The sequence below is a fragment of the Oryctolagus cuniculus genome, chromosome 8, assembly GCF_964237555.1.
Source record: "Oryctolagus cuniculus chromosome 8, mOryCun1.1, whole genome shotgun sequence".
In the NCBI taxonomy this organism is placed as follows: Eukaryota; Metazoa; Chordata; class Mammalia; order Lagomorpha; family Leporidae; genus Oryctolagus; species Oryctolagus cuniculus.
In genome coordinates this window covers 122,262,013-122,288,111 of record NC_091439.1, presented here as the reverse complement: position 1 = coordinate 122,288,111, position 26,099 = coordinate 122,262,013, and the positions used below count along the sequence as shown (strand labels likewise).

At 38.3% G+C, this 26,099-nt stretch overlaps 2 protein-coding genes and 1 pseudogene across 2 annotated transcripts in view; all 3 read left to right on the top strand.

The window, feature by feature from the left end:
- LOC127486599 (uncharacterized) overlaps positions 1-24,811 on the top strand; it is a 116,716-nt gene extending 91,905 nt beyond the window's left edge. The window contains exon 4 of the mRNA XM_070047156.1: positions 23,783-24,811. Within this exon, the coding sequence (XP_069903257.1) occupies positions 23,783-23,881 (99 nt within the window). The 3' untranslated portion in view covers positions 23,882-24,811. The remainder of the gene's footprint in view (positions 1-23,782) is intronic.
- LOC138843572 (oligosaccharyltransferase complex subunit OSTC-like) lies at positions 11,878-12,657 on the top strand (annotated as a pseudogene).
- A 65-nt stretch (positions 24,812-24,876) lies between the features above and the next one.
- LOC100349130 (prostaglandin E synthase 3-like) lies at positions 24,877-25,962 on the top strand. The gene has a single exon (XM_051829980.2). It carries the CDS (start codon positions 25,179-25,181, stop codon positions 25,659-25,661), a length of 483 nt encoding a protein of 160 aa, XP_051685940.2. The 5' UTR covers positions 24,877-25,178; the 3' UTR covers positions 25,662-25,962.
- Positions 25,963-26,099: the final 137 nt, after the last annotated feature.

The window sequence follows — 26,099 nt, the reverse complement described above, 5'->3', positions numbered from 1 at the left end:
TGTTATAGTTGATTAGTTAATGCTTTTTGAGGATTTTTACATCTGTGTTCATCTGGGATATTGGCCTATAGTTCTGTTTATTTGTTGTATCTTTTTTCTGGTTTTGGAATTAAGGTGAGGCTGTATCATAGAAGGAGTTTGTGGGAATTCTCTCTCTTTGAATTGTTTCAAATAACTTGAAAAGAATTGGAATTAGTTCTTCATTAAAATTAAAAGCCTAGTAGAATTCAGCAGTGAAGCAATCCATTCCTTTACTTTTATTTTTTGGGTGAGTTTTTATTATTGATTCAATTTCTGTCTCGGTTGTTGGTCTGTTAGGTTTTCTATGCCTTTGTGCCTCAATTTTAGTAGATTTTATGTGTCCAGATAGCTATGCCTATTTTCTAGACTTTCCAATGTGTTGGCATATAGCTGTTTGTGGTATCCATGATGATTATTTTTATTTCTCTGGTATCTATTGTTTCCTCCTCTTTTTCATCTCTGATTTTATTGAGTTGGGTCTTTCTTATTTTGGTTAGTTGGGCCAATGATGCATCAATCTTGTTATTTTTTTTCAAGAACACATTTCATTGATCTTTTGTAATTTTTGTTTCAATTTTCTTTATTTCTTCTCTAATTTTAAATATTTCTTACCTCCTGCTAATTTGGAGTTTGGTTTGTTGTTATTTTTCTAGGTTGTTGGGATGCTTTGACAGCTCATTTATTTGATGACTTTCCATTTTCTTGTTGTAGGCACTAATTATTATAAACTTGCCTCTTAACATTGTTTTTGCTGTATCCCATAAGTCTTGATATATTGTGTTATCATCTTCATTTGTTTCCAGGAATTTTTTGACCAAATCATTATTTATCAATGATAACCTTGAATGTAAATGGCCTAAATTCTCCAATTAAAAGATACAAACTGGCTAAATGGATTTTTTTTAAAAAAAGACCCATCTATCTGTTTTCTACAAGAAACACACGTCATCAACAAAGGTACATGCAGACTGAAAGTGAAAGAATGGAAAAAGATATTCCATGCTCTTTCTTACTGAGATGCTTTACAATTTTTCTATGCTAATTTTAATAACAACATATGATTTTTTCTAAAGATTTATTTATTGATTTGTAAGGCAGAGTAACAGAGGCAGAAGCAGAGAGAGAGAGAGGTCTTCCACTGGCTGGTTCACTCCCCAAATGGCCTCAATGGCCAGGTCTGGGCCAGGCCAAAGCCAGGAGCCAGGAGCTTCTTCTGGGTCTACCATACAGGTGCAGGAGCCTTAGCACTTGAGCCATTTTCTACTTCTTTCCCAGGCCAAAGCAGAGAGCCGCATCAGAAGTAGAGCAACCAGGACTTAAACAGGCACCAATATGGGATGCTGACATTGCAGGCAGTGGCTTTACTTGCTATGCCACAGTGCCAGACCCCAGAATATATGATCAATAGTTAAGATGAAATGTATGCATCAAGAATGTTCAGCAGGTAACAAATAACTTATTAATCTTATAAATACAACTCCCAGTATGGAGAGCTATAATTTACTCAAGATCTCACAATCGGTGGTTGGAACATAAGCATAAGTATACTGTATGCTCAGGTTGGCCTCCATATTATTGTTTGATATTTTAAAGTCTCTTCTAGTTCTAACTATGTGTGGGGAGCAACTCGGACTAGACTGTTACTGGAATTAAGACTTATTCTATGCATCTGCTCTCCCACAATCTGGTGCTGGGAGAGGAGGAAACAGCTTCTACATAGCTGCCTCCAGTTCAACCAATAAACAGCAGGACCTGCTCCTGATTGGAGGAGAGCAGCGTACTCGGCGTGTGGGTAGCAGAGTTGGGATTGGCGAAGAGGACTACAAAGGAGGAGAGAGACAACATGCACCAGGAACACCTGAGGAACATCTGAGCAGCCCCCGAAAGAGCCGGCCGGCGGTGTGCCGCTCCCCCGCAGAAGTGGGGAAAGTGGCAGGGGGAACCGCCCTTCCACGGAGGTGGAAGGGTCGGTAGCCAACCCGGGAAGAACCAGCAGCAAACCCGGGGAGGGCCGAGCAGACAAAAGAACAGCGCAGGGTCCTGTGTCATTCCTCCACGAAGAGGGGGAGCGACATAATGGTGCCGTGACTCGGATATGAAGCCTAGGCAGGGTTTAGTGTCGTTCCTCCGTGAAGAGGGGGAGCGACAACTATGTAGATAATTCAAAATTTATGTAGAAAATGGAATTTGAAAATAAGTTCATTTTGTTGTAAATTTTTTTTAAAAAAATCCATGCATAGTTTTTTTCAACAAATACATTTTCCATGAAATTTGTGAATACCATTTGTAGGCACAGATATGAAAGCATTATGTACCCAAATAAACTTATTTTTAAATTCCATTTCTGATTAGCATTTTGAAACATCTTGTCATATGAAATATAGGAAGGCAATAAAAAGTGCGAGATAAAACAAATTAAAAGCAAAACTTTTCAAAAACAAATATTTTTGACAGCCTTTTATAATTCTCTACTACTTCTCATAATACTTATGGAAAAAGTAATGAAATCTAGTTGACCCCATGTCTGACAACCAGAAGACCTAAGTGGAACACTCCCTCACATGACTGAGTGTGGCAAGTTGCTAAGGCAGAACCATTCCTGCAAGACACTAGTCTCTTCTGTAGACTGACATGAGGACCCCCAGTGTCTCTTCTATTCTCATCTTGACTTACATAACAGTCTGTTGCCCCAAACCCTCCCTGTTTTCAGGGTCAGGCTTCCATGTAGTTCCCTTGCCCATCCTATAGCAGCTTACTACCTATTTCCTTGCATACCATATTTTACTTACTAAAATAATTATACATTTAATGACATCTTGAGATCAGCTTCTCAGCTGACTCAGACTAACAGGATGACTAAGGAAGTCCAGGTTTCAAAACTCTTTCTTATAATATCCCAACACCAACATTATTGAATGTTTAGTTGATTATAAATGAACTGAGTATGGCTCACTTGCAATTTTTATCGCTATTTTCAATTAATAGTGTATATGTTTGAAAAAGTGAAGTCAAATACGGATTATGTCAACCATTTGGTGATTATGTGCTTTATTGTAGTGTTTCTTAGTTAAATAACTTTCCCTGTCATAAGTTGTCATTCCCAGTAAATATTATGACTTTTTAACACCCAATCTCATGTAAGAAAGTTCCTCTCATGTAGTTTAATGTGTGGGCTTAGCATCTTAATTGAGAACATGGAAACTATAATTGATAAAAGAAATGTCAAGGTATCAGAAATAATTCGTTGGGCTGTCGACTGTTTCCCTCTGATCTTCACATTACACTGTGCAGATTCTGAAGCTCTTCTTCAAGAGAAATTAGAGCAGCATCAAGTTCAGGATTTACTATAGGAAGATTTTTGTTGTAGATCCATAGTGAAGGTCAATACTGTTGAACAAGGGGCTAATTAAGTGTTCACCTGTGGTAATTGCCTCTTTAGGTGGTGTAGTCTACTCTTCTCTCAGTTCCTGAAGATGTTTAAAATAGCTATAAAACAGACCTATATAAAGTAAATGGTAAATGGGAGTTGGACTGCAGAGTCTTATGTTGAGATGGAACCACACTTTCTCCTCTGAAACAATGTAATGGTAAATTTTGACACAAGGAAGACATTGCTGTTGACTTCCAAGTGAGAGAATGCATGCTCATCTGTTTCAAGGATTTTGCAGAGTCAGTGTTAAAACTGGGTAAAATCTGCTGTGTTGATGCAAATCCATAGGCAGTTGTGGTGTCTTCCCCCACCTTCAAAACAGGGGCTGGCGCTATGACCTAGAGGGTAAAGCTGCCACCTGCAGTGCCGGCATCCCATATGGGTGCCAGTTTGAGTCCCAGCTGCTCCACTGCCATCCAGCTCTCTGTTGTGGCCTGGGAAAGCAGAAGATGGCCAAGACATTGGGCCCCTGCACCCACGTGGGAGACCCAGAAGAAGCTCCTGGTTCCTGGCTTCAGATTGGCACAGCTCCGGCCATTGTGGCCATCTGGGAAGTGAACCAGTGAATGGAAGGCCTCTCTCTCTCTGCCTCTCCCTCTCTCTATGTGTAACTCTGACTTTCAAATAAATAAATAAATGTTTAAAAAAAAACTCTTAGTAGTGAAGAGAGAAGATATTAAAGTACCAAAAAAGCTTAGAACTATACACAGATACATACAATTACAAAATCCCATCCAAAAGAACTGAATATTTTCTTCCATTTAATTCCTGATGCTTAAATCATCATCATTACCGTCATCATCATCAACATCATCATCTACACAGGAAATTTATTTAACTCAAAACATTTGTCTTTTATTCTCTCAGGAAATTCTTATTAGGAAGCTGGTTCTCAGAAGTACATTTTTGCACAAACACCACACACACACACGCACACACAAATGGTAAGTCAAAGAAGTAAGGAATTTTTCCTTCAATTTGTTAATATGGTTAAATATTCTTCAACCAGTTAACTGTTGCCAAAATTGCTGCAAGACCGAAACCATAAGATGCTCAACATCAAAAGAATGAACTGAATTTTAGATGTTGTAAGCCAGTGTCCAATGCCCTGTCACTATGCCACTTGAATAATATAATCCTTGAGCCCTGTAGAAGATTTAATAGGATTTGACTTGCTTTATTCTCTCCGCTCAATCCCACTGGGACTGTGTTTCAATCTGTCAAATTCTGTATTCCTTTCATACAACATTCTTTTACTGCTTGTATCATGAATTTGACTCTTGTTCTCTAGGGATCTGAGTGCAACTGCCAGAAGTCATTTCGCCTGTCACCTTTAACAACCATCAGAAAGATGGAACTACATCTTTCTATGATGGGTTTGAGTTTGCATCTGACAAAGCACAGGTGCTGAAAAATACTCACTTTCAATTTACAAGCACTATATATTGACTGCAACCTTGAATTGTTTTGTTCCAAAAATTTGGATCATATTACAGCACACATTCTGTATTCTCTTCCTGAAATATTCTGGAGATTTTTTTCACCAATAGCCATTGATACGAAGAAGTTGATTAAATTAAATGAAGGCTTGTTGGGTGAAGCCAAATTCTTTTGTTGTTCTCACCACAAATTATTGTTCTTTTCCTTACTTTCATTTCAGTTCGTGTCCTTGTAATTCTGTAATCAGAACTGTGTAATTTTTAAAATCCTTGAGTCAAAATGTATAATGTCTAAGTGTATTGGCTACTATTTATTAGGTGCTTATTATACATCAGGCATCTTTCTTACTGCTACATAAGGGTACTTCAAAAAATTTATGGAAAATGGGATGAACGGGTAAGTTTACTTTGGTACAAGGATGTTGAAATTCATGCATATTTTTTTCATAGCACACAAATTCTGTGAACTTCTTATAGACCCTCCATATGCAACGATTTTATCCTCACCATTACTCCCATGAAGAAAACATTAATTATTCTCAGTTAACATATTCAAAAATAGTAACTGAGGGGCCAGTGTTATGGTGTAGCAGGGGAAGCCATCACTTGTGATGCCGGAATCCCATTTGGGCACTGGTTCATTAGCCAGCTGCCCTACTTCTCAGATAATGGCCTGGGAAAAGCAGCAGACGAGGGCCCAAGTGTTTGGCACCTGTCATTCAATTTGGAGATGAAGCTTCTGGCTCTTGGCTTCAGCCTGAATCAGCACTAACTGCCGTGGCCATCTGGGGAGTGAACCAGTGGATGGACAGTCTCTCTCTCTCTCTCTCTCTCTGTGTGTGTGTGTGTGTCTCTTCCTCTCTCTATAACTCTTTCAAAAAAATGTATATTTTTTAAGAAAAGACAAATAGTTCAGAATTAAAAAGCTTCTTTAGAGTCCCCAAACTTCTTTAGACAGGAAGCAGTTTGGGAAAGGGACTCAGCTCTTAAAAAAACAAGTAACAATCAAAAGAAAATTTCCTAAAAGCTTTACAAAAAAATAAAAAAGAAAATTTCCCATCTGCTAATATTGATGTCCTAATTTCTGTTCCCACTTCATGTTTCCAGAATTCAAGCAGTGAAAAGAGACCTATTGGGGATCGATGCTTGGTATAATGGTTAAGATGCTGTGAGGAGTTAAATGTGTTAACAGGCAGTTAGGCAATATCAAAATTACTATCTATTTGTGACAAACAGATAAGAATGATATAAGTGTTAACTGTAACAGAAGCTGGGTGTGGGGTATGTGGGAACTCTTCATTCCACTTCACAATTTTTGTTTGTAAATTTAGAACTATTCTGGGGGAGGCACTGTGGCACAGTAGGTTAATCCTCCGCCTGCAGTGTCAGCATCCCATATAGACACTGGTTCGAGTCCTGGCTACTCCACTTCGGATCCAGCTCTCTGCTGTGGCCTGGGAAAACAGAGAAGGTGGCCCAACTCTTTGGGCACCTGCACCCATGTGGGAGATCCGGAAGAAGCTCCTGGCTCCTGGCTCCTGGCTTCAGTTCAGCTCAACTCTGGCTGTTGCGATCATTTTGGGAGTGAACCAGCAGATAGAAGACCTCTCTCTCTCTTTTTTTCTCTCTCTCTCTCGGCTCTACCTCGCTCTGTAACTCTGTCTTTCAAAAAATAAAATAAAATATTCTGAAGTAAAAAGCTTTGAAAATTAATAAAATAGTGAATATTGCCAAAAATGTGCATTATCTATAAACTTTTTGAAGACCCTTCATATGCATAGATTTATAAATTTTGCTCCAAAGTAAATTTATCTGTTAATTCCTTTTCCAAAGTTTTTGCCTATCTTATATGCAGGATACTCATGTTTTGGTAAACGAATACTTACTTTTAATCTTACCTGTAGGAAAATCTTACAAAAAATAGTTTTAGTTTGTTAAGTTGTCCCTTACTTAAGATGTTAACTCAAGGCCAGCGCCATGGCTCAATAGGGTAATCTTCCACCTGTGGCGACGGCACACTGGGTTCTAGTCCCGATCGGGGAGCGGGATTCTGTCCAGGTTGCCCCTCTTCCAGGCCAGCTCTCTGCTGTGGCCTGGGAGTGCAGTGGAGGATGCTCCAAGTGCTTGGGCCCTGCATCCACATGGGAGACCAGGAGAAGCACCTGGCTCCTGTCATCAGATCAGCGCAGTGCACCAGCCACAGTACACCTGCCGCAGTGGCCACTGGAGGGTGAACCAATGGTAAAGGAAGACCTTTCTCTCTGTCTCTCTCTCTCTCTCACTGTCCACTCTGACTGTAAAAAAATTTAAAAAAGATGTTAACTCATACGGAAAAATGCCAAGTTTTCAAAAATAAGTTATAAAAACTGTCCTTCTATGAAGTGAATACATAAGGTTGAGGCTGGGATGCAGCAAAAGGGGGCAGGCTTTACGAGAGGCCCCCAGGTTTTCCTTCTAGCATCCAGGACAGAGGAAATCACTTCAAGCATGCTTTAAAATGTCAGGATAAGAGCAACCTGGTGGGAGGAAGAGCCCACGCATCCCACCAATGGTTGACTGGTGCCTCTCATCTAGACACAATCCTCATCGCAGTGGACAATCTGTCCACAACAGGCCACAGAGCAGATTTTGTTGCTTGTTGTTTGTCATTTTTTTTAAGCACAGTGAAAGAAAACTGGCCTGATGCAGAAGAAAGAATGGAGTTATATCCCCAAGTCTTCTGCTAGCAAGTGCTATGATTTCAAGACACTGAATATTGTTGGGTCTTGGATACTCCACAGCAAACACAGAAGGATAAAAGTTAAATGCAATTAATAAGATAATGTATAAAAGTTATTAAAATTCTGAGGTATTATAATGAGGTCTTCAAGTATTTTACTGCTGTAGGAAACAATGAATAATATAAAACCAACTGAGAGAATCTTGAATTTTCATAACAGAAAATTGCAGCAATATTAGTCAACATCAATATGTAATAATTTATGGTCATTTTCTTATAAATATCACCACTACTTATATGGCAGACATATTTTTGCTTGGATAAACACAAATTCAGGGCTACTGGGTGCCTCTCTGGTCAGAGAACGAGTCAAAATACATTTATATTTCAGCAATTAAAAAAATCACTGAAAATCCATTTTCTGTGCTGTTTGTGAATCTGCATTTTTTATTTTAAGTACTTCCCTAGTCCTTTATTCAGTTGCCTATCTACTGCAGTTCCAGTTGGCATTCTCAAAGCTTGATGCAATGTTTTCCATTTGAAAACTGTCACTGACATAACACAGCATTGGTGCCATCTGCCTTAGGTGACAAATTTGAACTAAACAGCTTTATTGAAGTCTCACCTAGCCCTGAACATAATATTTATTTTTTAAATCTAGGTGCACTGAAAAGTGCCTATTTCTACAAGTTTATCAAATTATACAAATATGTTGAATTTATATTAAAACATGTCAGACAAAAACAGATAAATGCAATAAAAACACATGCACTTATCTTGTTATTTACTAAGATTAACAAAATGTATTGTCAGCCTAACAATTTTCTTGTTCTTTGCACATTGCTTTAGTGTGAGTGAGAAACATGTGTGTATTGTTTCCAGGTGTGCATGTGTCAACTGGCCAAGGGGGTCATCTTTTCTTATATGGAAGAAGTTGAAGGGTTGAGCGCTGTCCTTTCAATCTGATAATTACAGCAAAGGCCCTATACTGCCATCACCTGGAATAAACAGAATCAACAAAGGACAACTTATAGGAAGTATAGTATTTAAATTCCAAATTTGTGGGTTTGGTAATCATTTGTCAAGTGACCCTAAGCAATGCATTGTCTTAGCCAATGGAATAGTGAAAGGTATCAAAAGAAAAAGAGAGAGACCATGAGAGAGAATATAGTCTTGGGTTATATGTATTTATGATCTCAAATACAAAATACACAAGCTACAATAAATAAACTATAATTACATCTCATAATCCATGAACTGTAGAAGTTTCATTCCTCTTTCTCTGGAGTAGTTTAATAAAAATATTTTGCAATAATTCTGACTACAGAATGCAGATGGAAACAGCAAAAAGCAAGCAAAGTATTCACATTATATCACAGAATTATTTTTCAAATGTTGTTATTTGTATTGGTTTGACTTCACTTTTATTATATTTATTAGTTTGAGATAAAGGCAACATTTGACTGTTTATGCTGATTGTACAAAAGCATATAATACAAAAGACTCATATTTAAAAGTCACACAAAGTTATGATTTGTTGGGAAGAAACAGCACTGCTGCAGAAATAACAATTTGTAGCAAATTCTCAGTGTTGACCAATCATCATTTGTCCAGATAATATGCAGAATAGTCTCTTCCTTGATTTTGAACCTGAAAAGCCTTAATGTTTGGTAGGTGATTAACACACAGTCACAGACATCTGTGATGGAGTGATTGAGGGATGCCTACATAACTGGCAGATCACGACTTCTGGGTGTGTCTGTGAAATGCTCCCAGTGCTGAGAGGAGAGGAGTCACCTGCAAGGCAAGTAGGCATCTGGCTGAATGCAGCTGTGCCAGAGCAGGAAGCTGGGAGGAAGGACAACTCCTTTTCTGGCTCTTCCCTCTGGAACAGGCGTGTGTTTATGCTGTGACTGCCCTCTGGGGACCAGATAGCCCTGCTGGCCTTGGGACTGAGAACCGTGTACTTGCAGCTGTCTGGGGGCTCTCAGGCTTCAGCCTGGGGTTGGGGCTGCATCACAATCACCCTCCCTGAGTTGGCAGGCTTCCAGCTTCTTGGACTGAGCCCCATCACCAGATCCCCAGGCGGCAAGCTTACAGCTGACTACTGTGGAACTCTCCAGCCTTTCACCAACCAATCCAATAGGTCCACACATGAGGGGACTTCAAACTGCCCATGGGAAATTAAATGAAGAGATAGGAATTATGAATATAAAATCTCTCAATGTAAGCTCCATCAAGTTCAAGACATTTTTTTTAAATGGCAACACCCAAGAAGAAAGTCAACAAGCAAAAATACCTTGAGCATACGGTCAACTCTGCTTGAGACTGGTTCACTTTTGCTTTCTCACAGTCTCACAGGACCACTCCCATGTCTAGGTAACCATAGCTTTGGTTGTGCTTTGTTTGCAGGATTGTACTGGTAAAGCCAATTTTCATCTCCTGCTACAGTTCTTTGAAGAAATACTTCCAGATGTCTTGGTCCCACTTGAAAGTTTCCATGGAAATCTCTGTGCAACACAGCAGCCGATATGAGCCAACAGTTCTGACACCAGTCAAGCAGAAAGTTTGCTCCACTTTACTTTTTCAGTCAGAACTTTATATGCTGAACCAGTTAAGAAATCTATAGCATTGGCCATTGTTTCTGTTGTTCCTCCTCTGTGCAACACAGCAGCCGATATGAGCCAACAGTTCTGACACCAGTCAAGCAGAAAGTTTGCTCCACTTTATTTTTTCAGTCAGAACTTTATATGCTGAACCAGTTAAGAAATCTATAGCATTGGCCATTGTTTCTGTTGTTCCTCCTCCGTCCTCTTCAATGAAGTCATGGAAAAGATTAATTTCTCCTCTCAGGTTGCTCTGTGGGCTGCATCCTCCATGTCATCCCATTCCTTTTTAAAATGAGTTTTCCATTTGTAAGCCACCAGTTTATTCAGGACATTGTCGCCATCAGCTTTTCATAAAGCATCAGTAATTTCTCCATTCTTCCACCTATACTTCACCCCAGATTTGATGTTTGTTCATGTTGCTCTGATAGGGGCTGTTTTCAAACTAATGTCTTACCCTTAGTCTCAAATTAGGTCCTATTCACATGTGTTATATAGAGTTAGTATGTGAGATTATTTTGATGCGATGATTTTTTTTCATAATATGTGTTTTCCTTGAACTTTTTGACCACTCCTATACTCATGTGTGTGAGTATATATTCTTTTTTGCAATGGCTATTTATGTTATTTTTAATTTTATTTAAGTTATACAAGTTTCATGCATTTTATATATACAGCCTTAGGAACATAGTGATACTTCCCTCCCCACCTCCCAACTCATGTTCCAACGCTTCTTCCTCTTCTCTCTCCCATTCCCACTCTTAATTTTTGCAAAGATCTACTTTCAGTTTACTTAATGATTGTCAGGTTAACCCTACACTAAGGGTTAAACAAATAGTGTGAAGGGTTCAACAAATAGTGTGAAGAAACAAGACCAAAACACTGTTTCTCAACAGAATAGACAATGGCTGTAAACAATCACTGAATCTCAAAATGTCCACTTCATTTCAATACATTACATTTTAAGGAGATACTAGTTCCCTGGAGAATGCTGAGTAATGCAATATCTACTGTCCTTTTTAGTACATCATAAACTGCATAGTTTCTTAAATAACCTCAGAGATATAATATAGAAAACCATGGCAGTTATCTTTTTCAGAATTTTCTAATAACACTGAATTTTAAAATGTAGCCTCCTAACCTGAATCGAGTCCACAGCACAGAGCCATTGCAGGCATTTGGGGAGTGAAGAAGCAGATGGTTCTCTCTCTCTCTCTCCCTCCCTCCCTTCCCTTTCCTCCCTCTCTCCCCTCCCTCCCTCCCTCTCTCTTTTTTCTCTTTGTATGGCTCTGTATCTTTAAAACCTAAAGCCGCCTAGATGATTGTGATATTAGGCATATGGATCAAAATGCCTCATTATAGTTTAGTTTTCCACATTTACTGTTACTCACTGAAGATCTATACCCCTCTTCCTGTTCTTAGAAGAATACTATAATGACAAATGACTTTAACTGGTTTTTAAAATACACAGAAAATAGTGGTTAAATTTTTAAAGTTTATATGATACAGAAAAACAAGTATCACATCAGGTCACGCATATATGGGGCCCAGAAAATAACCTCTCACAGAGGTTAAAAGTGTACTGTTGGTTATGAGAGATTGAGGAGGGGAGGAGGAAGGGATGGAGTAACGCTGATCTACAAATACTAAGTTAAGGCCAGATGGGAGTTTGTCTGGGCCTCTATTATACAATAAGATGACTACTAATAATGCTAATGTACATATATAACTTTGGAGACATTATATAATATATACATGCTTTGAAACATCACCTAGCACTCCATAAATATGTATCATTTGTATACCTGTTCAGATTTTTTAACAGTGTTTCTGGGTGGTACACGGGGTTCCAAGCCCAGCACTGTCCCAGCCACCACCAACATGGAGACCTCATACTCAGTCCCATTTCTAGTGCTTGAGTGTCCCAGCCTGAAGCTGAAGGAGCCTCCCCAGGTACACACGCCTTTGGCCATGATGATGTACCTGCTAGAGGTGGTGTCTACTTCCTCATTACCAGAGGAATAATTTATGATGTGATTGTTGAACCCCCAAGTATTGGCTCTATCAATGATGAGCACACTCAACAGAGGCCAATGACAGAGTTAGTGGATAATACATACTGGAAAGGCTAGCACCCAGCTTCCGGGTTCCAATGAGAGGTTTAAGTTTCATAATCACAGATCAATCCAATGCACCAAGTATCCCAAAACTCAATGGATTCTTCTTCACTCATTGGATTTGTCTTCAACCTATGGAGTTTTTTCATGGTTAGAGCACTCATGAGAATGAAACTGGCTGGTTATCTGATGGGATAGAGAGCCTTTGAGAAGAAATCAATAGACACTGGATTTGCTCCAGTTTGAAAGATTGCCCCAGTACTCTATAAATGATGTGGACAAGAATGACGAGCAGCAGTAAAAGAAGTATCAGGTGAAAGCACAAGAATACTAAAGCTTAGTCTAGAATTTCTCCTTGGTATCAGAGAAGCAAGTTCATCACAGTCTTTTTCCCCACTGGTCTATACTGATGCACCAATGACGGCAAGTGGAATTTGCTTCTTAGTTTTTCATTTCTTAAAGAAAATATGCTCTACTCCAACAACTGTAATATTGAATGAGGGGATTATTCTTTAATAGCCCCTTATCATTTTTTGAAGATGACATTGCTGTTTTTCAGAAATTCATGTGAAATCAGGAAATAAGATCCCATAAACCGAGAACTCTGGAAAGCTGATCAACTTTCCTTACACTGCTTTGTCTTTAAACAGAACATGGGATAATGTGTTATTTCAGATATGTATGCATGACTACTTCCTGAACAGAAAATAGAATGAAAGGATCAGAAATAATTTTTCTAATTAAAAAATTTTTAGTTAAAAAATGAGAGAGAAGTTTGTGTGATATTTCAGAGGCAATATTTTCTAGTGGTTTAAAATCTGTAAGTACATTTTGTTACTAAAAATTACAATATGAGGCTTTCTGATTTTCATAAAAATTTGTAAATACATAATTTTAAACAAATGTTCATTTTGTAAGATAAATCTGAAAAAAATCAATGTCTTTAAATTTATATTTCTATTTTTAAGACCCAATATAAAAATTTTTACTATAGTTTTAAGAAAACTAATTGGCCATATAACGAATAACATACTGGAGTGCCATGAGTACAGTATTTTTATTATGGTATTAAAAGTAAGAAGTAGGTATACGAAGAATAAAATTAAAGAAAATCACTGAATAGAAATAAGAGGATTTGCTATTCAGTTGGATGTAGGAATGAATCCAAAAGAGGAAGCTGAAATTGATGAAGTTAAGGTTTCTGCAATTTGGGGGTTAGCAGTTAATAGGAGTATTGATATTTTTAAGTAGATATAAAAGAAGCATAAAAATTATTGAGATACCAGTAATAAATTACCCAGCTTAAAATAATCTGTGAGGCTTTAACAATGAGTGTTGGAACTTATGATGTTCAGCTAAAGGCATGGAAGAAGATGGTATCTGTAGACATGCCATGGTCCAAAACCTAGGGAGGGCCAGATTTTCCTAAGAGAACCAGGGGAAGAGAAAAGAGGGTGGATGGGAAGACTTACAAGAACTCCATGTACACAGTGAGCAGATGAGAGGGCCAGAAGGATCTTCACATGTGGGTGTTGAATCTGTGGCTTTTAAATAACTATGCAGAAGAAACCACATATGAAGAGGAGCTGGTAAGCTGAGTGGGGAAGATGAAAGGAGAACAAGACTTCTCAGCAGGCACAGAATGTTAAGCTGCCATATGGCATACCTATATTCCCTACCAGAATGGCTGCCTACTCTATCTACTCTCATCCAGTTTCCTGCTGAGGTATCCTGGGAGGCAGCAAGAGATCACTCAAATGCTTGGACTCTTGCCACACATAAGGAGACCCACATGGAGTTCTGGGGATCCTAGTTTTCCTGATCCAGCTCCTGCTGTTGTGGACATTTGGGAAGCAAATCAGGCAATGGAAGATTCCTCTCTGCCTCTCTCTCTCTCTCTCTTTCTCTCTCTCTCTCTCTCTTTCACTTTCCACTTGTTCTCCATTGCTCTAACTTTCAAGTAGATGAAAATAAATAAACATTCAAAAAAAAGTTAAGACAGACATATGGATCTAAGGACTAGGACTAGGAAAATATTTGCAACCTGGAAGAAAGCAGTTTTGGAAGAATATTAGATTTACAAAAGAAGAGAAACTCAAAAATAACAATAGATGCAGAGAAAGCATTTGATAAAATATAACATCATTCCATGATTAAAACCATGAGCAAACTGGGTATAGAAGGAACATTCCTCAACACAATCAAGGCAATTTATGACAGACCCATGGCCAGCATCCTATTGAATGCGGAAAAGTTGGAAGCATTTCCACTAAGATCTGAAACCAGACAAGAATGTCCACTCTCACTATTGCTATTTAATATAGTCCTGGAAGCTTTAGCCAGAGCCATTAGGCAAGAAAAAGAAATCAAAGGGATACAAATTGGAAAGGAGGATATTGAACTGTCCCTATTTGCAGATGACATGATCCTATATATAGGGGAGGTAAAATGGTATGATATAAAATCAACACAGAAAAATCAACAGCCTTTGTATACACAATGTCATGGTTGAGAAAGAACTTTCAAGACCAGTCTCATACTCAGTAGCTCCAAAAAGAATTAAACACCTTGGAATAAATTTAACCAAGGATGTCAAAGATCTCTGTGATGAAAATTGCAAATCTCTAAAGAAAGAAATAGAAGAGAACATTAAAAATGGAAAAATCTTTCATGTTCATGTATCATAAGAATCAGCATCATCAAAATACCCATACTGTCAAAGCAACTTACAGATTCAATGTGCTCTCAATTGAAATTTTTCTCAGATATAGAATGAAATTCTTCTCAGATATAGAAAAAATGATGTTAAAATTCATGTGGAAGCACAGGGGATCTCAAATATTTAAAGCAATCTTATACAACAAAAGCAAAGATGGAAGCATCACAATACCTGATTTCAAGACATATTACAGGGAAGTTATAATAAAAAAAAGCCTGATACTGGCACAAAAACAGAAGTGTAGACCAATAGAACAGAATAGAAACTCCAGAAATCAATTCATGCATCTACAACCAACTTATCTTTGGTAAAGAAGCTAAAAGCAATCACTGGCACAAGGACTGTCTCTTTAACAAATGGTGCTGGGGAAATGGATCTCTACATGCAGAAGTATGAAAGTAGATCCCTAACTTATACCTTACAAAAATAGCCACTCAAAATGAATGAAAGACCTAAATCCACAACCTGATACCCTCAAATTACTAGAGAACATTGGGGAAACCCTGCAAGATGTTGGCATAGGCAAAAACTTCCTGGAAAAGATCCAGGAGCAGAGGGACTCAAAGTCAAAATTGACAAATGGGATTACATGAAGCTGAGAAGCTTCTTCACTACAAAAGAAGCACTCAGCAAAGTGAAGGGGCAACCAAGAGCGTGGGAGAAAATATTGGCAAACTACATAACTGATAAAGGCTTAACATCCAGCATCTATAAAGAGCTCAAGAAATACAACAAAACTAACAACCTGATTAAGTAATGGGCAAAGGACTTGAACAGGCATTTTTCTTTTTCTTTTTCTTTTCTTTTTTTTTTTTTTGGACTGGCAGAGTGGACAGTGAGAGAGAGAAACAGAGAGAAAGGTCTTCCTTTACCATTGGTTCACCCTCCAATGGCTGCCGCGGCCAGCGCACTGCGGCCAGTGCACCGCGCTGATCCGATGGCAGGAGCCAGGTACTTATCCTGGTCTCCCATGGGGTGCAGGGCCCAAGCACTTGGGCCATCCTCCACTGCACTCCCTGGCCACAGCAGAGAGCTGGCCTGGAAGAGGGGCAACCGGGACAGAATCCGGCACCCCAACCGGGACTAGAACCCGGTGTGCTGGCTCCGCAAGGCGGAGGATTAGCCTAGTGAGCCATGGCGCCAGCCTGAACAGGCATTTTTCAAGAGAGGAAATTCAAATGGCCAACAGACACTTGAAAAATGCTCAGGCTCACTAGCCATCAGGGAAATGCAAATCAAAACCACAGTGAGGTTTCACTTCACTATGATTAGAATGCCTCACATACAGAAATCAATGAATGACAAATACTGACAAGGATATAGGGAAAAAAGTACTCTGGTCCACTGTTGGGGGAATGTAAACTGATGCAGCTATTGTGGAAGACAGTATGGACATACCTCAAAAATCTAAATATAGACCTACCATATGATCCAGCCACCCCACTCCTGAGAATTTACCCAAACCAAAAGAAATAAGCACATTAAAGAGTTATTTGTATCCCATGTTCACTGCAGCGCAATTCACAGTAACTGAGATATGGAACCAACACAGATGCACATCAACTACTGACTAGATATAGAAATTATAGTATATATACACTATGGAGTACTACTCAGCTGTTAAAAAATGAAATCCTGTCGTTTGCAACAAGATGGATACAACTGGAAACCATTTAACTTAGTGAAATAAGCCAATCCCAAAAAGACAGAAATCGTTTTTGCTGATCTGAGGTAACTAAAAGAGTGCCTGAAATGTAACATATTAGAGTGAAATAGACATTTCTAGATTTGATGATCGTTTACAGGTCTTGTCGCTTCCCTTTAGGAACAGTTTTTTTTGTTTGTTTGTTTGGTTGGTTTTTTTTTTTTCTTCAGATTATTTGCTGAACTCTTTTACTAAGTGTATGGTTACTAAGCTATATGACTGTTAAGTATACAGAAAGTAGATCTTTGTAAGAATTAAGAATGGGAATATGACAGGGAGGATGAGGAGGGGACAGATTATGGGTTGGAGGGGACAGAAGTGTCACTATGTTCCTAAGTCTGCATATATGAAATAATGAAACTTGTATAACTCAAGTAAAATTTAAAAACAGAAGTACACATAAAACAAGTGTCACCACTAAATTCATTGACAGAGCAAGTAGAATCATTATCTAATCAATAAAATGAAAGGTCTTACTTCTTATCTATCAGTCCCAATCTTGAATGTAAGTGGGTTAAATTCACCAACCAAAAGACTTCGTTTGGCTGAATGGATAAAAAACCAGGACCCCACTATATGCTGCCTACTAGAAGTTCACAAAAATGCACACAGACTGAAAGTGAAGAGTTGGAAAAAGATATACCAGGCAAACAGAAACCAAAAGCAAGCTGGTATAGCCATCCTGATATCAGATAAAACAGAGTTTAAATCAAAAATTGTAAAAAAGAAATAAAAGACATTATATTTTGATAAAAGGTTCAATTCAGCAATAAGACATGCAATTATAAATAAATATATATATATATATGCATCTAACAGAAGACCACCTAAATATATACAACAAATACTATTAGACCTAAAGAGAGAGATAGACTCCAATAAAATAATAGTGCATCAGTTCAACATCCCATTCTCATCAAGTGACAGGTGTTCCAGACAAGTAGTCAATAAAAACATATCAGAGTTAAAACATACTTTTGAGCAAATGGACCCAACAGACAATTACAGGACACTTCACCCAACAGCTACAGAATACACATTCTTCTCCTGAGCACATGGAACATTTTCTAGGATAGACCACAAATTAGGCCACAAATCAAGTCTCAGCACATTTGAAAAGACTGAAATCATACCATGTATATTCTCAAACCATAAAGGAATAAAACTAGAAATTAACAATAAGAAGAACAATAACACACTCATAAACACTTGGAAATTAAACAATATTCTACTGTGTGATCAATGGGTCACTGAAGAAATTAAAAAGGAAATAAAAACTTTCTTGAAATAAATGAATGAAAGTACAACATATCAAAACTTGTGGGGTACAGAAAAAGCAATATTAACAGGGATGTTTATAGCATTAAGTGCTTACATTTTAAAAAAAGAAAGATGCCTCAAAGTAAATACCCAATGATGCATCTTGAAAACCTAGAAAAACAAGAACAAACCAAACCCAGAATCAGGAGGAGGTGAGAAATAGTAAGTCTCAGAGCAGAAATGAATGAAATTGAAGCTAATAAAAAAAATACAAAAGATCAACAAAAGTTGTGTTCTTTTGATAAAATAAATAAACTGCTGGGCTCACAAAGAAAAAAAGAGAGAGAACTCAAAAAAATAAATTTAGAGATGAAAAAAATGACATTACAACCTAAACCACTGAAATACAAAAATCATAAGAAATTACTATGAAGAACTATATGCTTCCGGCGCTGCAGCTCACTAGGCTAATCCTCCGCCTTGCGGAGCCAGCACACCGGGTTCTAGTCCCAGTCGGGGCACTGGATTCTGTCCCAGTTGCCCCTCTTCCAGGCCAGCTCTCTGCTGTGGCCAGGGAGTGCAGTGGAGGATGGCCCAAGTGCTTGGGCCCTGCACCCCATGGGAGACCAGGATAAGCACCTGGCTCCTGCCATCGGATCAGCGTGGTGTGCCGGCCACAGCGCGGCAGCCGCAGCAGCCATTGGAGGGTGAACCAACGGCAAAAGGAAGACCTTTCTCTCTGTCTCTCTCTCTCTCACTGTCCACTCTGCCTGTCCAAAAAAAAAAAAAAAGAGAGAGAGAGAGAGAGAAAGTCTTCCATTAAAGAAAATCCAGGACCTCATGGCTTCACTACTGAATCCTAAAAACCATGCAAAGAGGAAGTAACTCCAATACTCTCCAAGCTATTCCAAAATATTGAACTGGATGGAACTCTGCTAACCTCTTTTTATGAAGCCAGCATCACTTTGATACCAAAACCAATACGACATGAGCAGAAAACACATATCTATATCCTTAATGAACATAGGTGCAAAGATTCTCAACAAAATACTAGCAAATGGAATCCAAAACAACTTCGAAGAGATCACACATCACTATCAAGTGGTATTTACCCCAGAAATGCAAGGGTGGTTCAACATTCACAAATCAATAAACATCATACGTCACATCAATGGAACGAAGAACAAAAACCACATGGTCATGGTCATCTCAATACATGCAGAGAAAGCATTTGATAAGATTCTACCTTGGTAGCTCATGACAAGAGCCTAGGGTGATTACTGAGGCCATAAACAAGAGTGTCAATTTGTTAAGTCAACAACAGGAGTCACTGTGCATTTACTCCTTATGTAGGATCTCTGTCCTTAGTGTGCTTTACATTGAGATTTAATGCTATAACTAGTACTCAAACAGTATTTTTCACTTTATGTTTCTGTGTGGGAGCAAACTGTTGAAATCTTTACTTAATGTATGCTAAACTGATCTTCTGTATATAAAGAGAATCGAAAATGAATCTTGATGTGAATGGAAGGGGAGAGGGAGTGGGAAAGGGAGGGTTGTGGGTGGGAGGGACGTTATAGTGGGGAAGCCATTGTAATCCATAAGCTGTACTTTGGAAATTTATATTCATTAAATAAAAGTTAAAAAAAAAAGATTCTACACTCCTTGATGAGAAAAGCCCTTCACAAATTAGGTAAAGAGGGAACATGCCTCCAAATTTTAAAGGCTATTTATCACTAACAAATAGCTGATATCACACTGAATGGGGAAAACTGAAAGCATTTCCTTCAGATTTGGAGCAAGTAAAATTAATTCTTCCCCCAGGACAGAAAAGTAGGGTTTCTGCTGTGTCCTGGTTTACTTTCCATACTGAAACTCAAAAAAATTGAGAAAGTAATCTGGTTAGATAGAGGGAGGGGTAGATTTTTGAAACTTTTCTTTATGTAATTGAGCATTCAAATCATACAGGATTCTATGAGACCACATATCTAGTAGGAGGAGTCTTCAAAAAGTTCATTGGAAATGCACATTATGAAAAAAACTGTGCATGGATTTTCAAATTTTTGCACCAAAATAAATTTATTTTTAACTTCATTTCCAAAGCAATTTCAAGCCTGCTAGTATTTATCATCCATTTGACATTGTTATTTAAAAAAAAAAGAAAATCAGAATTTCTAATTTATTGACACATGAACCTTATTAGAAAATTCAGGGCTGTCAAAGAATATCATTTCTCTAATATTGGATTATTTTGGTTTAGAAATGCTCATCAAAGCAGCAAAAGAATGATCCCCAAAACAACTAGTATAGACTGCCAACAGCAATACCCATATCTTGAAAACTTCACAACAAAATACTTCATTGATATTTTTACTAATTTTGGAAGAGTTAATGCATGCCTGAGATTAATTGTCTCTGCTATTACTATGCACCATAAACTTACTCAACAAATTATAAATGTCAAAAACAAATCTTAGGGATGAATCATTATTGTTTGATTATTGAAAACTAATTTCTAGTTTGATTATCTGATAATTTTAAAAGCATGAGAAAAGACAGTTTTGGTTATGAAACAATCTGACAGACAGGCAAGGTCTGGCTTCTGACCCGCAAACAAATATTTAGCCCATCCACGACTTCCCTCCCACAGCAGCTTCCAGGGTGTAGTTTTAAATCAGCAGATAAAGAGCTGCATGAGAGAGAATGAGGAGGCCACTGGTTTCCAAGGGCAGACCTCATGGGGAATAAACACAGCCGAGAAGAGAATCCCCCATTGGCCAACAGGGATTTTAGGCTGGCTGGGGCATCTACTGAGTCATTTTTTTTTTCAATTCAATTAAGGCTCTTAAAAATAAATTCTGCATTTGTGTTCAATAAAGCACATGTAAAAATTATATATTTAATCCTTTGAGAACTCTTGGCAGTAGAAAATATAAAACTTTCTTTTCTGGATAAGATGGAGATGAAATTTTGTATTACCTATATTGCAAAACTATGAACAACTATCAGCAAGACACTGGTGGAAAGCATTTTTGAAATGTTTATTATCATCTGAGTGATTCGATATATACTTTTCAAGGTAATGATCCTTACCAAGTAAATTACTGAAGGTTTCCATTGTAAATTCACATAAATTATCTTCTTTGAAACTTGCCAGATTTACGAATTAAAGGTAAATAAATTGTTATAGGATCTCAGATATTCTGAAGTATCTCATAAGCACAAAGATTTCTTAATCCTGGGCAATTAAGTTATCAGATGATATTTCCAGAGACTGGTTTCACATAACCAAAGGGAAGAAACCTACTCTAATCTTCTACCTTTATGCAATACACTAAAAATGAACTAAAAAGTTTAGATCAAATATTCACTTTAGGGCTTGAATTTCTTAATGTAATAAACTGAGTGGTAATCCAAAAACAAAATCTTCTTCCCATGTAAGTAGCTACAACACTGTAGGTTACTTTCTGTGAAAAAAGAACCCTCTGCGCCTTATGAGGAATGTAGAAATTAGCAGGACCTTGTAAGCTGCCCAGTATGTACAAGCAGAGGTGTCAGAAACTCAAGCTTACATTACAGAAGACAGAAACACTCTGGTTAGCAGCATTAACTCTAGAAACAAACTGGCTTCCAATTAACATTCCTTTAATTTAATTAATAGATTTTTAGAATGGGAAGCAATATGTGCAACACTTACTGGCTAATACTTAGACACCCAGTAAATATATATAATTTGATATAAAATTTGAGTCATTATCTCACCTGAAAAATCATATGTCTGCCACTTCTAGCCAATAGATTTCTTTTTTCTGATATCTTGCACAGAACCAAAGAGTTCAATTTCCTCTTATTTGCTTCTCACTTATCTTTCTTTTACACTCTTGATCCTTGAGAGATGAGGAAAGATAATGAAAGTAAGATGAGTAACCTAGTGTTTTAGCATAGTGTGCAGAATGGTATGAGAAGGCAACAGAAATGAAATGAGTTTAACCTTAAAGTGATGAAAATGGTCCTGGAATGTAGAGAGGACTCTGTCTTGCACCCTATCATCAAATCCTGGAAATGTTAGAAGTCTACAGTTTGTGGGGTCAGAGGGAAGCTCAGGAGATCTGAGTGAATAAATTGTTACTTATGAACAACATAAAGAGAGTTATTTGAGGAAGAGATTTTCCATTCTGTCTGCAAACTATATTTCAGAAGTACAGAGGCAGATTCTATCTTATATTGGAAAGTCTTTTTCTTTCTATTAACTCCATTATTTGATTGACATTTTGCTTGTTCACCAAAATAAGTACAGAAATTGTCAGCCAGAATGTTACATATAGAGATTCCATGGAAGCCATGCAAACATTATTATTATTACTATTTTATTATTATTGTTATTTAGCCTGGCTCCTATGGATAATCAATAAAGGTGTTTTATCTCATCTGGACAGCAATCATTTACCAGCATGAAAGATCAAAGACATCCATTGTGTTCTGGCAAGGGGCAGAGGAGCATCGAACACCTCATCCACACACTGGGAGCTAGTCATTTTTGGTTTCCACTTGCATAGTATACCTTTTTCCAGCCCCTCAATTTCAGTTTGTGTGCATCTTTACCTTGCAAATAACTTTCTTGTATACAGTTTAGTCTTGCATACAGTTGGCTCTCACTATTTTATTCATTAGGTCAACCTACAGCTTTTGACTGGGGAATTTAATCCATTCACATTCAAGATTGATAATAATAGATTTGAAATAACTCTTGTCATTTTACTGGTAGCATACTGGTTGTTTTATGTGTTACATATTTCTTTTTGCCTCTTATCATCTTTGTGTTTCCATAGCTTTTCATCACAGTAAGCTTGGATCCTCTTTCTCTTTTGTGTGTCTGCTGTGTTAGTGAATTTTGTACTGTCATGTGGTTTCATGATGATTTTTTTCTAATGTAGGACTCCTTTCAGGATTTTGTCTAGGGCTGGTCTGGTGATGATGAATTCTCTTGGTTTACTTGTCTGGGAAATACTTTATTTCCCCTTTCATTGCTAAAGGATAGCTTCCCCAGATACGGTGTACTAGTTTGGAAGTCGGTTTTTCTTTTTTTTTTTTTTTTTTTTTTTTTGACAGGCAGAGTGGACAGTGAGAGAGAGAGACAGAGAGAAAGGTCTTCCTTTGCCGTTGGTTCACCCTCCAATGGCCGCCGCGGCCGGCGCGCTGCGGCTGGTGCACCGCGCTGATCCGATGGCAGGAGCCAGGAGCCAGGTGCTTTTCCTGGTCTCCCATGGGGTGCAGGGCCCAAGCACCTGGGCCATCCTCCACTGCACTCCCTGGCCACAGCAGAGGGCTGGCCTGGAAGAGGGGCAACCGGGACAGAATCCGGCGCCCCGACCGGGACTAGAACCCGGTGTGCCGGCGCCGCTAGGCGGAGGATTAGCCTAGTGAGCCGCGGCGCCGGCCTGGAAGTCGGTTTTTCAAGACCTTGAATATATCATCTCACACTCTTCTGGCCTGCAGGGTTCCTGCTGAGAAGTTGGCTGTGAGTCTAATGGGTTTTCCTTTATGTGTAGCTTGGTGTTTTACTCTATCATTAAGATTCTTTTCTTGTCCTTAATTTTAGACCACTTGATTGTAATATGCCTTGGAGAAGGTTTCTGTTTGAGTCTGGTTGAGATCTTTAGAGTTCTTGTATCTGGATGCCCACATCTCTTTCAAAACTTGGGAAATTTTCAACTATAGTTCCTTTTGATACATTTTCAATGCCTTTTTCCTTCTATTTATCATCAGATTCAGAGGCTTCTGCACCACAAAGGAAATAATGTAATTAAACGACATTGGACAGAAAAGGAGAAAATATTTGCAAGCTACCTATCCAACAAGAATTAGTATCCAGAACATATCAAGAACTCAAAAAACTCAGTAGCAAGATAACAATTAATCCATTTAAGAAATGGGTGAAAGGCTTGAGTAGACAACTCTGAAAAGAAGAAATTCAAATGACCAAAAAGTATATGAAAAAATGCTCAGTATCTACCATCAGAGAAATGCAAATCAAAACCACAAAGGGACATCACTTTGCCCATGTTAGGATGACTGGTATTTTAAAAAAGAGCGAGGAAGTAAGACATTCTGGAAGGATGTGGAGAGATGGGAACAGTTACGCACTGTTGGTGGAAATGTAAGTTAGTAAAGCCACTATGAAAAACACCATGGAGATTTCTTAAAAACTAGAAATGGAATTTCCATAGGATCCAGCCATCCCACTACTGATATTTATCCAAAAATATGAAATCATTGTATCAAAGAAATATCTACTCTACCACATTTATTGCAGCACTATTCACAATAACCAGAAAAACCACAATCACATGAATGGGTAAAGAAGCTGTGGCATATATACACAATAGAATACTATCCAGCTATAGAAAAAAATGAAATCCTATCATCTGCAGCAAAATGGTTGGAACTCGTAGACGTTAAGTGAAATAAGCCAGACACAGAGGGACAAATACTGCAAATTCTCCCTCTTATTTGGAAACTTAAAAAAAAAAACCTCAATCTGAACATGGAATAGTCATTTCTAGGAGTTGCGAGGGGTGGTGGGAATAAAGGGAGCTTGGATTTAAAAATAGGGAAAGATGGGAGTGGTTTATTTATTGTGACAAATATGTCATAGTAATATGAGATGTTAATGGGAAAGTTGGATGGGGGTAAATGAGAATTCTTTGTACTACCTCACAATTTTTGTTTTCTAAACTAAACTACTCAGAAACAAAAAGTTATTAAAAAATAAAAATATTTGAACAAATAAACTCTAAAACATAGGAATGGTTTCTCTTCTTTCTTAAATAAAGACTACAATCTTTAATATATCTAATAGGGCCCGGCCTCACCACCCCTCGCTCGCACGCACGCACGTTCCTCCTCCGTCCTCGCGCCCCTTTTCCTACACTTTCCTCTTCTCCCCGACTGGAGGAGCTGCTCGCGCCGCGCGGTGCATTCTGGGGACCCAGGTCGAGCCCGTCGCCGCCTTCGCCGCCGCCGCCTGAGGGGAGAGAGGAGAGGCTGCGACCAGGGAGAAAACGCCAGAGTCGCCGCCGGAGAAAAGTCGACTCCCCAGCCGCCGCCGCTGCTGCCAGCGAGGCCCGCCCACCCGCTCGCCCGTCCCCCTGCCCCGTTCACAATGCAGCCTGCTTCTGCAAAGTGGTATGATCGAAGGGATTATGTCTTCATTGAATTCTGTGTTGAAGACAGTAAAGATGTTAATGTAAATTTTGAAAAATCCAAACTTACATTCAGTTGTCTCGGAGGAAGTGATAATTTTAAGCATTTAAATGAAATTGACCTTTTTCATTGTATTGATCCAAATGATTCCAAGCACAAAAGAACGGACAGGTCAATTTTATGTTGTTTACGAAAAGGAGAATCTGGCCAGTCATGGCCAAGGTTAACAAAAGAAAGGGCAAAGCTCAATTGGCTTAGTGTGGACTTCAATAATTGGAAAGACTGGGAAGATGATTCAGATGAAGACATGTCTAATTTTGATCGTTTCTCTGAGATGATGAACAACATGGGTGGTGATGAGGATGTAGATTTGCCAGAAGTAGATGAAGTAGATGATGATTCACAAGACAGCGATGATGAAAAAATGCCAGATCTGGAATAAGGAGTATTGTCATCACCTGGATTTTGAGAAAGTGATTTCTCTGCAAAATTTCATAATTGAGAGAATTCCTGAGTTGATAGCTCTAAAGGTGGATGCTGTATTTGCCTCCTTTAACCCATTTTTCAACCTATTTGTTTTTTTAAAAGGCTTCACTCAGGGTTGATATGTACCATTGTATGGGGCAGTTTTAAGTCAGCTAAGGCAATAACCTTATGCATGAACATTTCCCAGACTTCATGAAGCTGTTGAGGTCCTAGATAATTGATACAGCAGTTGTGATAAATAAAAACATTTCACTTAAGTCTCCTTTACTTCTTCATAACATAGATACTGACATGATAGGAAGTGCTCAGCTTAGGGAAAGATAAGTAAATTTTAGGGTTTAGAACATGGACTCAAACGTGGCTGAAACAAATTGGCTGACACCTTAAACTGATA

What these genes read in the sequence shown, in the direction of transcription:
- LOC100349130 (XM_051829980.2), top strand. Translation starts at nt 25,179, where the DNA reads ATGCAGCCTGCTTCTGCAAAGTGGTATGATCGAAGGGATTATGTCTTC.